This window comes from Miniopterus natalensis, chromosome 18, assembly GCF_054644295.1.
Source record: "Miniopterus natalensis isolate mMinNat1 chromosome 18, mMinNat1.hap1, whole genome shotgun sequence".
Taxonomy (NCBI): Eukaryota; Metazoa; Chordata; class Mammalia; order Chiroptera; family Miniopteridae; genus Miniopterus; species Miniopterus natalensis.
The window spans coordinates 10,746,443-10,761,853 of NC_142098.1; the positions used below are offsets into that span (position 1 = coordinate 10,746,443).

The 15,411-nt window shown below is 52.3% G+C and overlaps 1 protein-coding gene across 1 annotated transcript; it reads left to right on the top strand.

Moving 5' to 3' along the window:
* Nucleotides 1-2,542: 2,542 nt before the first annotated feature.
* CLIP3 (CAP-Gly domain containing linker protein 3) lies at nucleotides 2,543-15,113 on the top strand. Its single transcript, XM_016220918.2, has 14 exons — nucleotides 2,543-2,644; nucleotides 2,943-3,147; nucleotides 6,816-6,955; nucleotides 7,046-7,139; nucleotides 7,351-7,512; nucleotides 7,900-8,018; nucleotides 8,912-9,148; nucleotides 11,253-11,388; nucleotides 11,543-11,671; nucleotides 12,273-12,416; nucleotides 12,485-12,608; nucleotides 12,796-12,860; nucleotides 13,191-13,263; nucleotides 13,586-15,113. Exons 2-14 carry the CDS (start codon nucleotides 2,982-2,984, stop codon nucleotides 13,638-13,640), a joined length of 1,644 nt encoding a protein of 547 aa, XP_016076404.1. The 5' UTR covers nucleotides 2,543-2,644; nucleotides 2,943-2,981; the 3' UTR covers nucleotides 13,641-15,113.
* The last annotated feature ends 298 nt before the right edge of the window (nucleotides 15,114-15,411 follow it).

Sequence of the window (15,411 nt, forward strand, 5' to 3'; positions counted from 1 at the left end):
GAGCTCCTGGACACTCAGACCCCCCAGTGCATAAGGACCAGGACAGATGTTACTGGACAGATGATAGAAGACAGAGGAAGAGACTGATCACATAAGAGCTGTTCCAGCCCCACCACCCATCCTGGGGTATAGCAGTGCCTTCCTCAAGGGCCTGGCTCCCACTTGAGGGATGCCTTGAACCCTAGGGCCAAGCTGAGCCCAAGATCCACATCAGCCCTGATTCCCCTGGGTACCAGGGGCCTGCCACCCTCAACTCAAATCTTTTCAGTCAATAAAGTGGTCTCAAATCAGAACAAGGGTGGTTTTGTCTGGGGACAGTTGTGCTTGCTTCTGGAGTCTCTCTTATGTCCCTTGCCAAAACTGGCACTGAGCTGGGAACCCAGCAGACAAAACCCTGCCTTCACGGTGCTCACATTCTGCTTGAGTAGAAGATGAACTAGTAACCTAATAAATTAGATAATTTTAGATTCTGATAAGTGCTATAAAGACTGAATGAAAATGTAGTGGAATGGGGGGGCACTGAAAAGGAATCTCTAAGGAGACAACATTTGAATAGAGACCTGGGTGGTAAAGAGCCCTCCTGGAAGGTGTGTGGGCAGGATGTTCCAGGAAGAACAGTCCCTGCAAATGTCCAACATCTAAGGCATCAGCTGAAGGAGGACAGTGTGGCTGTGGTGAAAACTAAAGCAAGAAGGTGGGAGGTGAGTGTGTGCTGTGGTGAGGTGTGTGTGCAATTTTTTTTTTTCAATCCTCACATGGGGATATTTTTTCCATTGCTTTTCAGAGAGAGTGGAAGGGAGAGAGAGAGAGAGAGAAACATTGATGTGAGAGACACATTGATTAGTTGCCTTCCGCATGAGCTCTGATGAGGGCTGGGGATTGAGCGTGCAACCAAGGTATATGCTCCTGGCCAGAATCGAACCTGGGACCCTTCAGTCCGTGGGCCAGCACTCTAACCACTGAGCCAAACCAGCTAAGGCTGTGTGTGAAATTACATTGCAGAGAATACCTCATTAAAAAGATACGGATAGCCCTGGCTGGTGTTCTCAGTGGTTAGAGCGTCAGCCCACATACTGAAGGGTTGTGGGTTCAATTCCCGGTCAAAGACATGTACCTGGGTTGCAGGTTCAATCCCTGGCCCTGGTAGGGGCGTGTCTGGGAGGCAACCAATCCATGTGCCTCTCACATTGATGTCTCTCTTTCTCTCTCTTTCTCTCTACATCCCTCCCTCCCTTCCACTCTCTCTAAAATATCAATAGAAAAATGTCCTTGGTAAGGATGGGGAAAAAAAAGGCACCAATAACTATAATCTTAATTTCACTGGAAAGAGGGAAGAGCATTCCAGGCAGAAGACAGCATTCCAGCCAGTGCAAATGCCCCGAGGTGTGGAGGAGCAAAGACAGCGTGGTCTGAGTGGAGGGAATGAGGGGGAGCGAGGGGAGATGAGATGGGAGATACAGCAGGAAACCACATAGGGCCTGTGGGCTGTGGTTGAGAACACTGGCTTGTACCTGGAGGGAGGTCAGCGAGCGGATGCCTCAGGGTATGGGAAGGCCCTGATGTGATACTATCTAGGTGCATCTGGTTGCATATAGGGTGCAAGCTGTGGGGGAAAGGAGGAGCTGGGAGAACAGGGAAAGGCTGCTGCCATAGTCCAGGTGAGAGAAGATGAAAGATGGACCCAGATGAGGGCTTGGGGAAGGGGGTGAGTGATACAATTCTGGGAATATTTTGGGGATGGATCTACTGGCCCTGTCCATTAGAAGGATGAGGGGTAAAAGACAAAGCACCAAGCCCTATTCAGGCTGGGATTACTGTGGGCAGTGCAGGCCACAGCCAGGCAGGTATGACAGCCAAGTCAGGATAATGAATCCCGGATAATGGAGCCTGGGCCCTGAGCTGGCTCCAGGAGGCCTTCCTGGCAAAGATACAAGTTCTGAGAGGGTTGGAGGGGTTCTTTAGATACTGCTACAGCCATGTAGCATGGTAATTAAAAGCCCAGGCTGCCTGGTTTCAAGTCTTCACTCCACCACCTGCTTGCTGTGTGCCTTGGGCAAGTGGCTTAACCTCTCTGGGCCTGGTAAGTGCTGTGTGAGCACTGTGATGAGAATGACGATGACGATGGTGATAGAAATCGTATCTCTGAGACACCCGTTATATATCGGGAGAGCATGGAGAGGGGACCAGATCTGAGATCTCGCAGAGAAAACACCCATCACCACCAATACTGAGACCCCCCCCTCCCTAGCTGGCCTGGTTTGCACGCTTACAGGAAGGCTCCATCATGAGGGTGGGGGTCAAAAAGCACTGCGCCCGCTTTCCCATCCCTGGCTTTTTACCCTGGTCTCTGCCTCATCTCTCCCGGTCCCTGTGTCTCGCATCCTTCGTTTTCCCCTCTCCTTCCTCCGGGTCCTCGGGTCCGTCCCCTTCGCGTCGCCGCCTCCAGCCTTTTCAGCCGAGGAGCCTCCCAGGATCTCTCCCCGCGCATGCGCCTTCAGCGCCCCTCCCTCCCCCCACCCACCATCGGCTCTGTGCCTCGTCCCCTTCCCTCTGTCTCCTCCTCACCCATCGCTCCCCCGAAACTAACACCCCGTTACTCCCGTCCCCCGAGTCTCGGCTTTGGTCTCCAGCCGGCCTGCCCGAGGTAAGGTGTGCAGAGGGGAGGCCCGCGGAGAAGGGGAGGGGCAAGCGCCCAGCATCCAGAGATAAACAAACCTGGGGAGGGGGCGGCCTGGACCGAGGGCCCTGATGCGAGCGAAGAATGGGGGCTGGGCCTGGGGGCAGCGCTAGACGCTGGGCCCACATTCTCGGTCCTCTGACGGGTAACGGTATCCTTATGACTGCCCCAAATCCAGAGCTGGGGACGGGAGGCCCTGGGAGCTTCTGTGGGCTGGGATATCGGAGCCTATGGGGTGGCCTCTCTAACTCACCTCTGCCTCCAGGATTTGCCTGAAGGCTGTCCCCGAGGGCCACTGAGGGCCATGACTAAGACAGACCCAACCCCGATGGCCCCTCCGCTCCTGGACAAGGAGGAAGAAGAGGAGGAGGAGGAAGAGCCAGTCCCCGAAGCCCCCAGCCCCACCCAGGAGCGCCGGCAGAAGCCTGTGGTGCACCCCTCGGCACCTGCCCCTCTCCCCAAGGACTACGGTAACCACCCTCTCACCCTGGAATCTGGCCTGGAGCCTTAGATGGCTGGGGAAGGAGTCTTAGCTGCTCAGTCCATGGATTCCAGCTGCCCCCCTTCATTCATTCATTCATTCATTCATTCATTCACTCAATGGAGAATGGAATTGGAATAATCCTAATCTTTGGCTCATGATACATCATTCAGTCATTCAACAAACATTTGTTGAAAGCCTGCTGTGGACCTGACTCTGTGCCAGGAGCTGGTGGCACAGCATGGAGCAAGACAGACCCAGTCTTTGCCTGGAGAGAACCCACAGGCCTCTATAATGACCACACAAATAAGTATAATGATATAATATAAATATATAATTACAAGACATGATGAGAAATTGTGCTTGCCAAGAATGGAAAACTGCAAGTTTGTTAAGACATGGTTTCTCTGAGGAAGTAACGTTTGAGGGAGATCTAAGGATGAGTTGGGGGTTAATCAGGGAAGGGTCGGGGGAAGGGGTTTCCCAGGAGACGTAACCACAGGAGAAACTGCAGGAGTCAAGGCTCCGAGGAAGGCGGGTGTGGAGCTGACAGGGTGGCTGAGAGGGAGAAACTGAAAGTGTCTAATCATCAAGCATATTTATCTGTTGCTACTGTTCTGTGACGAACCTTATGTTGGGTGATAGAGATTTAAGGGTGAGCAATCCAGGCGTGATCCCTGCTCTCAGGAGAGAGGGAAAGGCTGAATATTGAACAGGCCAATAAGTCAAGAAAGTTCAGATTGGAGTAATGCTGTGAAAGAAATAAAAGAAATAAAACAGAGAATGGCTGGAGGGAAGCAACTTGAGACAGAGAGGTCACGGTGGGTCTTACTGATGAGGTAGCATTTAAGCTGAGACCCAGAGCTTGAGAAGGAATCAGTGAAGAGAGCTCCAGGCAGAGAGTGGCAAGTGCTGAGCCCTGGGTTTGGAACAGGACTGAGCTTGGAGCAGAAAGAAGCCATGAAGCCCTAGCTGGTTTTGCTCAGTGGTTAGAGCATTGGCGCAATGACTGAAGGGTCCCGGGTTTGATTCTGGTCAAGGGCATGTTCCTCAGTTGCTGGCTCGATCCCCGACCCAGTCAGTGCGTGTGGGGGAGGCAACCAGTCGATGTGTCTCTCACATCAATGTTTCTCTCTCTCTTCCCTCCCTTCCATTCTCTCTGAAAAGCAATGGAAAATATATCCTCAGATGAGGATTTTTTAAAAAGGAGTAGAAAGAAGCTCATGGAGCTACAGTTAGGAGTAATCAGAGTTGAGGTGAAAGGTTGGCAATGGCTTGATCTGGAAGGGGCTTTAAGGCCACAGTGAAGACTGGTTATATTCTAAGTGTGATTGGGGGAGAGCATTGGAGGGATTGTTTAAAAGGAGAGGAGTGGCCCGGCCAGGGCGTGGCTTAGTGGTTGAGCATCGACCTGGGATCCAGGCGATCGGGGTTCGATTCCCGGTCAGGGCACATGCCCCGTTGCGGGCTTGATCAATGACTTTCTCATCATTGATGTTTCTATCTCTCTCTCTCACTCTCCTTTCCTCTCTCTGAAATCAATAAAGATATATTAAAAAAAAAATGAAAGGAGAGGAGTGGTGGGTCTTATTTGTATGTTTAAAAGCTCCCTCTGGCTACAAGGTGGAGAGGGTGGGGCTCAGCTGGAGTTGGATATAAGAAGGGGCTTTTAGAAGACATTGGCTCTGAGGGTCAGAAACTAGTGGGACATGTCACCCACTAGAGGTGGACCAGAGAGGCACCAAATTAACCTCAGTCTGATAGAAAATTGAGAAAGTTATCTGGGTGTCTGGGGCAGGGGGTCCACCCGGGAAACTGGAAAATCTTCTTTGGAAATGTGGCTAGATATGATGAGGGCCTTTGGCCTAGTGGGAAATGAGAGGGTCTGGGCTGCCTCCCACCCCACCCCAGGAATACTGCTTGTAAAACAAGCAGGATTGGTCACAGAAGGTGAAGGAATCTGGAAGTGTGGTCTAGGACAGAGAAGGAGGCTAAGGTGGACTCCAAGAGGAACTCGTATTTGTTTATGAAATTTGTACATTCATTCAGCAGAGTCACTGAACACCTACTCCGAGCCGGGTTTTGTGCTGGGCCTTGGGGATAAGGTGGGGAGGGAACCAATGCAGAATGGGAACATAGCACTTATATCCTAATGTAGAAGACTAGTGAGAAAGTAAGAAAGAAGAAAAAAGGGAAGAAGAGAGGAAAAGAGGGAGGGAGGTGTAAACAATTATATTAAGTAGTGATATGTGCTGTGATTAAAGAAAGAAAAATGGGTAGGAGATGGAGAAGGGCAGAAGTGCTGATTTCATTCAACAGGGTGGTCAGGGAGGCCTCTCTGAAGAGGTGACATTTGAGCAAAGACCTGCGAAGCCTTGAGAAGATCTGAGGGAAGACTGTCCCAGGCAGGAAAAACAGCGAGTGCAAACCCCTAAGACAGGAATTTGCCTGTTGTGTTGGAAGGACAGAAGGAGGCCAGTGTGGATGCAGGGCAATAGTGAGGAGTTAAGGGTAGAGAACAGACAGGCCAGTTTGTGCAGAACCTGTAGGCAGTGGGAAGGACTGGTCTATGTTCTGACTGTGAGGGGAGTCAGGGCAGGCTTCTGAGCCAAGTAGTGCTGTTTTATGACTGGGTTTTGTTTTTAAATATATCTTCATTGATTTCAGAGAGAGGAAGGGAGAGGGAGAGAGAGATAGAAACATCAATGATGAGAGCGAGTCATTGATTGGCTGCCTCCTGCACGCCCCCGGCTTGGGATTGAGCCCACAACCTGGGCATGTGCCCTGACCGGGAATCACACCGCAATCTCCTGAATCATAGGTCAATGCTCAACTGCTGAGCCACGCTGGCCAGGCATGACTGGGGTTTTAAAAGAAGCACACAGGCTGATTCCTGGAGAAACCTATGCTGCACGTCTCTGGGCTCTATATCACCTGGGTGTTCATTTCCTCATTCACTCAACATGTACTGAGTTCCTGCATGTGCCAGGTCCTAAGCAGGGTGCTGATATTACCACAGAGAGTAATACTCAGCAGAGTCTAATGGGGGGAGAGGGAAGTCCCTCTGGGCACCACCCTGGCTGGCCACAGGTTGGATCCTAACCATGCATACATTTTATGTGGACTGCACAGCATTTGAAAAATTGGGGAGATTTTTCTTAATAACCTGGATTTCTGTTTCTAATTTTTTTTTATTTTTTATTCTGGAGATTTGTCCAAACTGTTCCCATACTCTGTGAGGGCAACAGTGCACTAGCAGCCTCCTTGGGCACCCAGAGTTGAGGGTGCTACACTCCTTACCACACTCTTGTTTCAAGGGGTGATGTTTGCTATTCTATGGGAATTGCCTGATCTTCCAGTTTGTTTTTTTACCCGGAATCAAACCTCAATCTCCGGATCATAGGTTGATGCTCATCCGCTGAGCCACATCGGCCAGGCTGATGTTCCAGTTTTTAAAGACATACTGGGCATCCAGATTTTTATGTGAAACCTCCTGACTTTGAAACCTCATGCTGGCCACATAGAATATGCCTGTGGCCTATGCACCACTACTTTGAGACCTTACCTTAAAGAGGGTCTTAAAGGCAAAACACTAAAGCTCCCTGGAAGGAGGAGGTCAGCTTGCCTGGGGTGACCTTAGCCCTCTCCCCACCTCAGCTTTCACCTTCTTCGACCCCAATGACCCGGCGTGCCAGGAGATTCTGACTGACCCACAGACCACCATCCCTGAGCTGTTCGCCATTGTGCGCCAGTGGGTGCCACAAGTACAGCACAAGATCGATGTCATTGGCAATGAGGTAAGAAAGAACACTGCGGAAACCAAGGAGGGAGAAGATGGGGTCCCTCGCATGTTTGGGTAACCTTCCCTGTTCCTCTGGTCCTCCCAGATTCTACGCCGAGGCTGCCATGTGAATGATCGAGATGGGCTGACCGATATGACACTGCTCCATTATGCCTGCAAGGCTGGGGCCCATGGAGTCGGTGAGGGCCCAGACTCCCAAACCATGCACCCCCAAACCTAGGCCCCCAGACCCAACACCTTCAGGACCACCCAGAACCCTGGTCTGCAGATCCCCATCTTGAACCCCAAGCCTAAGCTCCCAAAATGCCATCCCTGAGGCCCAGGGCCTTCCCCACGCCCTGGCCCATGCTCTGGAGGAGGTCACAGAAACTGACCCAGGCTGTCATGCAGGGGACCCCGCTGCAGCAGTGCGCCTCTCACAGCAGCTGCTGGCGCTGGGCGCAGACGTGACCCTGCGCAGCCGCTGGACGAACATGAACGCGCTGCACTACGCAGCCTATTTCGACGTGCCCGACCTCGTGCGTGTGCTGCTGAAGGGCGCCCGGCCCCGAGGTGAGGGGGAAGTCTGGGCTGCGGTGGGAGGCCAGGACCCACTGAGGGAGGCCTAGAAGCAGAGGGAGGGTGTCCAGGGTTTTAGGGTGGGGATGTGGAGTGAAGAAGGAGGGATGCCAAGTGATAGGGCCAAACTGAGCCCTGGCTGGGCAGGGAGAGGTACCAAACAGGAAATAGTGGGGGGCTGGAGACTGGAGGCATTGGTGTGGGGCTCAGTGGTTCACTACCCCAGGGCAGAGCTGGACCTCGTAGGGAGGGGCCAGGTTCTGTGGGAGGCACTGGGGCCTGTGGGTTAAGAGACAGTTTAGAGATGGAGGCTGAAAGGTAGGGGGATGCCTAGAGTGTCCGGGGCACTCACCGAGATCTCTCCTCTCGCCCACCTCCCAGTGGTGAACTCCACGTGCAGTGACTTCAACCACGGCTCAGCCCTGCACATCGCCGCCTCCAACCTGTGCCTGGGTGCAGCCAAATGCTTGCTGGAGCACGGTGCCAACCCGGCGCTGCGGGTACTGCCACCCTGGCCCAGCACTGTTCCTTCCCTTTCTCCTCTGTCCCTTCCAGGCCAGCAGGCCTCTGCAGAAGATGAGGGGGGCCCTGACCACCTGCATCTCTGGGAGCGCTCAAAACATTACAAAGGTCATCTGTACATTCAACAAATGACATAATAGCTGACATTTACTTAGTGTTCATGATATGTCAGGTGAACTGTATTATGAACACTGTGTTACAATAGGGAAACTGAGGCAGAGAGCGTGAATGATTTGTTCAGGGTCACTCAGCAAGGAATATCTCTTTTCAGGCCTGGCTGATGCTGTGGCCTTGTGTAGACAGCATTTAGAGCTCATGAAAAAAGTTGAATGAGGCTCTTGGTGAATGAGAGAGTCGGGCCCAGCATAAGCCCTCAATGTGATCTTTGATCCCAGCCCACCCATTTCTAGGTCCTATCTTGATCACCAGTTATTCTGCAGCATCCCAGGCACAGATATCTTGGGGTGACACTTGCCTCACCTCCTTCCTCATCTCCTCCGTTGGACCACTGGCTCAGTATTACAGGAGCCCATTTTCAATGTTCCCCTCTCACATGGCCCCATTCCTGGCCTGGAGTCCCTGGGGGCATGGCCTCCCTGAAGGCATGACCTACAACACTTCATTCCCTCTCGGCTCCATTCCCAGTCCCACCCCCAATTAATTAACATCCCCAGCCTGAGATCTCAGGGTAGATTTCCCTGGCGCTTGGTCTGTACCTTAATACCCCACCCCTTCTTAGTCCCATTTTGGCCCAGAGTGTGACCTAGTCCCACCTCTTCTTCACTTACACCCGGGGTCTCAGGGCATGGGTTTAGTGAGGGTGCAGCCTGTGTCACTGAGTCCTTGCCCCTGTCTTCCCATTGGCCCTCAGAACCGAAAGGGACAGGTGCCAGCGGAGGTGGTACCAGACCCCATGGACATGTCCCTGGACAAGGCAGAGGCAGCGCTGGTGGCCAAGGAGCTACGAACACTGCTGGAGGAGGCTGTGCCACTCTCCTGCGCCCTCCCCAAGGTCACGCTACCCAACTATGACAACGTTCCAGGCAATCTCATGCTCAGCACATTGGGCCTGCGCCTGGGAGACCGTGTGCTGCTGGATGGCCAGAAGGTCAGGGACCGAACAGGGGAGGGGAGGGGGGGCAGGACTCATCCCTCATCCCTCAGAATTGGGTCCTTGGACAGCGTGCAGACTTTCCCCTTTGTCTGCCCACCTTCCCAGTGATTCACACAGTATTTATTTCACCTAACAGTTGAGGTCTCAGTCCAGGGGGAAACAGATCAATCAACTGACTTACAGTCCAGAGCAGTTGTGGCTGTCATGGGGAAGCACAATCAGAATGGTCAGTGCATTTCTGCTCCATCTGCTTCCCCTGGGCTTTGTAGTCCCCAATTGGGGCCCACCTCTGCTTCCAGAGTAGTCAGTACTTTGGGGAAAAAGTACAGATCAGAACAGTCAGGGGTGTGATAGGAGATGTACCTACTTGAAGATGAGGAGGAGTGAGCCTGGAGAAGAGGGTCTCAGGTAGGGGAAACAGGTAAAAAGGTCTAGAAAGCAGAGAGAATCTTCATTCATCCAGGCTTTCCAACTTTGATTCATTTACCGATGTCCCTCAGGCTCCATGCTGGACCAAGCCCATTTTCGGGCATAAAGGGCTGTGTCAGCCCCAGCCCTGCTCTAATGGAGCTTCATTTCTAATGAAGTAGAGACAGTCAATAAAGTAAAGCCATAGTTATGATAATTTCTGGTAGCAACAAGGGCTTTGGAAACCAATGCTTGGGTTTAGTAAATTGTCCCTGGCTGAGGGTAGAGGTGGTTTTATCTGGGTGTTCCACGAGGACTTCTCTAAGGAGGTGATATCTGAGCTGAGATGTGAAAGAACTCACCCCACAAAAATATGAAGACGGAACAACAGGTACAGAGATCCTGCTGTACAGGAGGGAAGGTGAGGTGGAGAGGTCAGCAGGGGCTGATCACACCAGACCTGCATGCCACTGGAAGAAATCTGATTTTTTTTTTTTGTACAGTGAGAAACCATAAAAGTTACATTTTGTTCCCTATCTTTTTGTATGCATCAGCCCCATCTGGAAAGCTTTCTGTGTGCTCTAATCAAATTCATGTGACAATTCTGAAAGCAGGATGAGTTCACTCTCCCTATTTTACAGCCCAGAAGACTGTAAGAGGCTCAGAGAGGTTTAACCTTTTGAGGACATGCAGTAACCATCCCTGCCCCTTAGAAAATCAGCATAGTACAGAGGTTTTGAGCTCAGGCTCAGGGATTTGCTTGGGCAAATCTTAACCAATTCCAGGGCCTGGGGCCAGTGATTCTGCCTCTCTGGGCATCAGTTGCTCCATCTGTACAGCAGAGCTAATAAGAGTAGTCACTTCAGGGGGTGGTATGAGTTTAAATTAGTTAAAATGTGTAAAGCCCTTAGAACAGGGCTCGGTGCTTCCCAAGTGCTCTGTGTGCCAGGCACTGCTAGATCCCCACACTAACCCTCCAAAGTGGCACTTTTTATTAGCCCATCTTGTAGACAGGCAGCTGAGGCTTAGAGAGATGAAGGAGCCTCACACAATGGTAATAACCACACTCACAGCAGCTAAGCAACTTTACATATATTAAAAATGTCTCGACCAGACAATCAGCCTAGGAGGTGGATTGTTATCCCAATTTTCCACATGAAACTAGCCCAGGAGGTCCCAGGACCAAAGCTACAGGATAACAGTCAACACTCACCAATCCCTTAACTCGGCACCCTGCCCTATTCCAAGGGCTTTCATTTTTCTGTGACAGCCCTGTCCAATTGACCTTTCCCTGTTGATGAAAATGTTGCAGTCTATGCTGTCCAGTGACGTAGCCACAAGCCTCATGTGGCTGTTGAGCACTTGAAATGTGGCTGGTATAATTAGGGAAATGTTGAAATTTTAATTTAATTTTAGTTAAATTGTCACATTTTGGCTAGTGGCTATTTATTGCACTGTGCAGGGCAGCTCTATAACAATCCTATAAGGTGGGAGCGATTTCTGTTCCTATTTTGCAGATGAGGACCTTGAGGGACAGTGAGGTTAAGCCATACAGCCAGTAAATGGTGATGTCTGAGCTGAGATTTGAGCCTGGGGCTCCCCCATCTACCCCACCATGCTGCCTGTGTGCCAGGGATCTATCAGGGCCTCCCAAGGCCTCCCCAAGCCATACCCTCCCTTGTTTCCCCAGACGGGCACACTGCGGTTCTGCGGGACCACGGAGTTCGCCAGTGGCCAGTGGGTGGGCGTGGAGCTGGACGAACCTGAGGGCAAGAATGATGGCAGCGTTGGTGGTGTCCGGTACTTCATCTGCCCTCCCAAGCAGGGTCAGTCCCACCGGGGGCCCAAAAGGGGTGGTGGGTGTTGTCCACTCAGTAGTTCTGATGTTGCCAACTGGGTAATGGGGCGTGGGGGATGATGGTGGGCAGAGGGATAGGGCAGAGACTTGGACAACTCCCAGCCCAGACTCTATCCCTCCAGGTCTCTTTGCCTCTGTGTCCAAGATCTCCAAGGCAGTGGACGCACCGCCTTCATCTGTCACCTCCACACCTCGCACTCCCCGGATGGACTTCTCCCGTGTCACTGGCAAAGGCCGCAGGGAACACAAAGGTCAGAGGGGGAACCCTAAGGGTGAGGAGAGCCAGTCTTGGGGATAATGCGTAGCCCAGCTTTTGTGACTCAGTTTCTCCTCAGGCCCAAACTCTCTAATTTTAGAGGATGACCTTTAGTTCCTGACTTTTGTAACTCAGTTCCTCCTTTGACTTAGTACTGGCCCCACCCAGTTCTTGGAAGGACCTGTGGGTTCCCTGCCTTCTATTACTTAGTTTCCCTTTAGGCCCAAAAGTTTCCTCCAGTTTTAGGGAAGAATCTATGGCGTTCCTGGCTTTAGTGACTTGAGTATCCTCAGACCTAGCTCTCCAGTATTTTAAAAGGACAACTTCTGGGTTCCTGACTTCTGTGACTTTTTTTTCCCCTTTGGCCCAAATATCCTCAGCTTTGAGAAAGGATCTGGGGTTCTCCCAGTTCTTGACTCAGCTGGGATTGTTTTCCTCCACGCCCAAAACCCTGCAGTTCTAGGGGAGGCTCTGGGGTTCCTCTGATTGGAGCCACAACAGAATTTCTGCCTTGGGGCTTTCTGGTGGCATGGGGTCCCCAGGACTGGTGCCTGGGAGCCCCACCTCACCCCTAACCCTGTACCTTCCACTCCCAGGCAAGAAGAAGCCCCCATCATCCCCATCTCTGGGCAGCCTGCAGCAGCGAGAGGGAGCCAAGGCTGAGGTCGGAGACCAAGTCCTTGTAGCAGGCCAAAAGCAAGGGGTTGTGCGCTTCTATGGGAAGACAGACTTTGCCCCAGGTGAGGATGGGGATCTGGGCTGCAGGGCAGGCAAGACTGCAAGATATCCTGACACTCTTCTGCTTCAGGTTACTGGTATGGCATTGAGTTAGACCAGCCCACGGGCAAGCACGATGGCTCTGTCTTTGGTGTCCGGTACTTCACCTGCGCCCCAAAGCATGGAGTCTTTGCACCAGCATCCCGAATTCAGAGGTGAGCCCAAGGCACCACCCAGAACCCTGACTTCCCCTTCAGATGTCTCCTCCTCTTGGATTAGCAGGACAGTGTGGATACCCACCCCCACACCTGAGCTCTTTCTGCGTGGGTGCTTGGCCCCCATCTCCAGGTCAGACCCTGGCTTCTGAGGCTCTGACTCCTCCCACTTCTCATGTCTCCCCAGGATTGGTGGATCCACTGACCCCTCTGGGGACAATGTTGGAGCCAAAAAAGTACATCAAGTGACAAGTGAGTTGGCGACTGGCGTGTGGGGAGGAGGGTTTGGGGATAGGAGGAATGGTCATGCTAATGACAGAATCTCCAGTAGTCCACTGGGAACACATGTCTCCGAGAGGATAGGTGCCATGGGATGTGGGGATGTTAGCTAACAAGCAGCTCTGGGCAGGCACTGGGGACATGGGTAGGCATTGGAAGACACAGAATATTATTGACAAAAAAGGTTCAGCTGGGTGCTGGGAATGTGAGGTCCAGGAGTCTGCGTGGGTAGAGTCTGGGTGGGTATTGAGGGCACAGGTGGGTCTATCAACCCCTCACCTGAGACCTTGGCCTCCCCTTCAGTGACGCAGCCCAAACGCACCTTCACGACAGTCCGGACTCCAAAGGACATCGCATCAGAGAACTCAATCTCCAGGTGCGTAGCCAGGCCATTGGACACTGGGGTCTGGGGCTCTGGTTGGGGCTAAAAATAGAAGTTAGAAAAACTTGTGACTAGTCAGCTTACCAAGAAACAGTCTTAGGAAGTGAGGCCTTGCACTGAATTCTGGAGACTTCAACTTTTAAGGAGCAGGCAGGGGAGGCAGAATACCCTCCACAGGAGCCTGAGAAGGCACAGCCGAAGTGGTAGAGGCAGAATCCAGCAAGGCCAAATTCCAAATACTTGGGGAAGAGGTGAGGGAGATAGATCCAGATGTCCCCACTCCTGCATCAGGGGGTGACATGGTTCTCCTTTCCAGATTGCTCTTCTGCTGCTGGTTTCCCTGGATGCTGAGGGCAGAGATGCAGTCTTAGAGGCCCTGGACACCTGACAGAGACAGCCCCCTCTAGCATCTCCTGACACAAGGAGCCCCCAAGTCACCCTGAGATAGATATTCCCAGTAACACATCCAGAATAGAGACCCCCATTAGCCAGCCCTTGTTAATCACTGAGGCCCTATTATTAACAGATCCCCCCATGATAAATGCCCAAATACAGACCCCATGTTACCCAGAAAGAGATTCCCTGAGTGTAGCTCCTTCAGGCTAGTCCCTATCCTCAACCCCTCAGAGCAGAGCCCCCAATAACAGATTTCCACATCACCCCAAATGGTGACCTCCACATAATGCTCCACAGCAGAACATTCCTGAGTCACTCATCCCAGAACCCTTTCCCATTAAAAAAGACCCCTTCCCATCAAGTTCCCTTGAAATAAACACCTCCAGAGCTACAGTTACAGACCTTTATGTCACTATGCCACATTTAACATCAATCCCCTCAAGATGTGATTCCTCATAGTTACCCCAAAATCCTTATACTGCAATCGGAGACCCCCCTCCATTAACAAAGACCCCTGCTCTAACCCCTGAAGAAGACACACATTAACCAGGCCACTGTCACCCCCAATTTACAGACACCAAAATAGTCCTGGAAGTACTAATTACAGGACCCCCAGGTATTCCTACCCTCTGCACTCTCAAGAAACCCCCAGTGCCTTTTATGAAGCCCACCCAACATGGCCACAAGCCTCTGTGCTGGCCAGGTTCCCAGAAAATTCTCTATTTTTAAAATAATGACTTTCCCCTTTGGGGAACCCCAAAATTTGGAGCCCCCATTCTGAGACTGGGGATCCCAAACTCCCCTGTGCCCTTAAGTCCTACAGCCCCCGGAAGACCCCAAAGCCCTAATTCCCAGGACTCCCAAACCATGGAATCCCCAACCCCCCAGAGAATCCTAAATTTGAAAGCCCAATCCCAAGCTCCCAGGAAACCCCAATCATGGAGGTCCTTGTGCCTGGAATGGAGGAGACTGCAGTCAGGACATGCATCCCAGGCTACCATGGCACCTTAAGCCCTATTCATAGGCACCAGGAGACCCCAAACAGGAATGCTCACCCCTGAACACTGGAGGACCTCAATGCCCTGAGTCATGGATCTCAAGACACTCAAATTTCAAGAGTCCCAGCCCCAAAGGAACCCCAAATCCTAAAGCCTCCATATCTCATACACGAAGGACCCCAAGGCCTTGAGGGGGATCCCAAATCCTGGAGCCCCCATTTCAATCCACGTTCCGGTCAAAGGTCCAAAACACCAAATCTGAGTCACTGGCCCCAAAGGACCTCACAGCACTCAGGCCAGACCAACAGCCTGAGGGAGACCCTGAAGGCCCAGGAGTCCAGGGCGGACCTGGGGACCTCACTACCAAGGACAGCTCACGACTGCCCCTTCACTGCATGTCCCCGAACTCAGCATGCCTCCTGCCCCCTTCAATAAAGACGTTTCTATGGCTTCTCTGCGTCGAGCCTGTGTTTGGGGGGTTACAGCCCTGCCACTGGACCGCTGCTGGGGCGGAAGGGAGAAGTCCTTTCTTCAAGCTCGCCTCCCCGCACCCTGGGCAAGGGAGATCCAGCCTGAGCGAAGTCCTAACAGTCTTGTTTTCTTCCTGCGGTTGCCCAGGCTGCCCCTCCCATCTGGGCGTGGACAGGTTCGGTTCTGGAGCTCTGATTGGTTGGTGGCAGACGAAGACGGGCATCCGAAGGGTCCCCAGTGGCTCAGAGGCCGGGAGGCGCAGCCTATCACTGAACGA

Coding starts and splice junctions, on each gene's coding strand:
- CLIP3 (XM_016220918.2), top strand. CDS start 2,982: ATGACTAAGACAGACCCAACCCCGATGGCCCCTCCGCTCCTGGACAAG. Junction 3,148..6,815: donor CCCTCTCCCCAAGGACTACG/GTAACCACCCTC, acceptor TCCCCACCTCAG/CTTTCACCTTCTTCGACCCC. Junction 7,140..7,350: donor GGCTGGGGCCCATGGAGTCG/GTGAGGGCCCAG, acceptor GCTGTCATGCAG/GGGACCCCGCTGCAGCAGTG.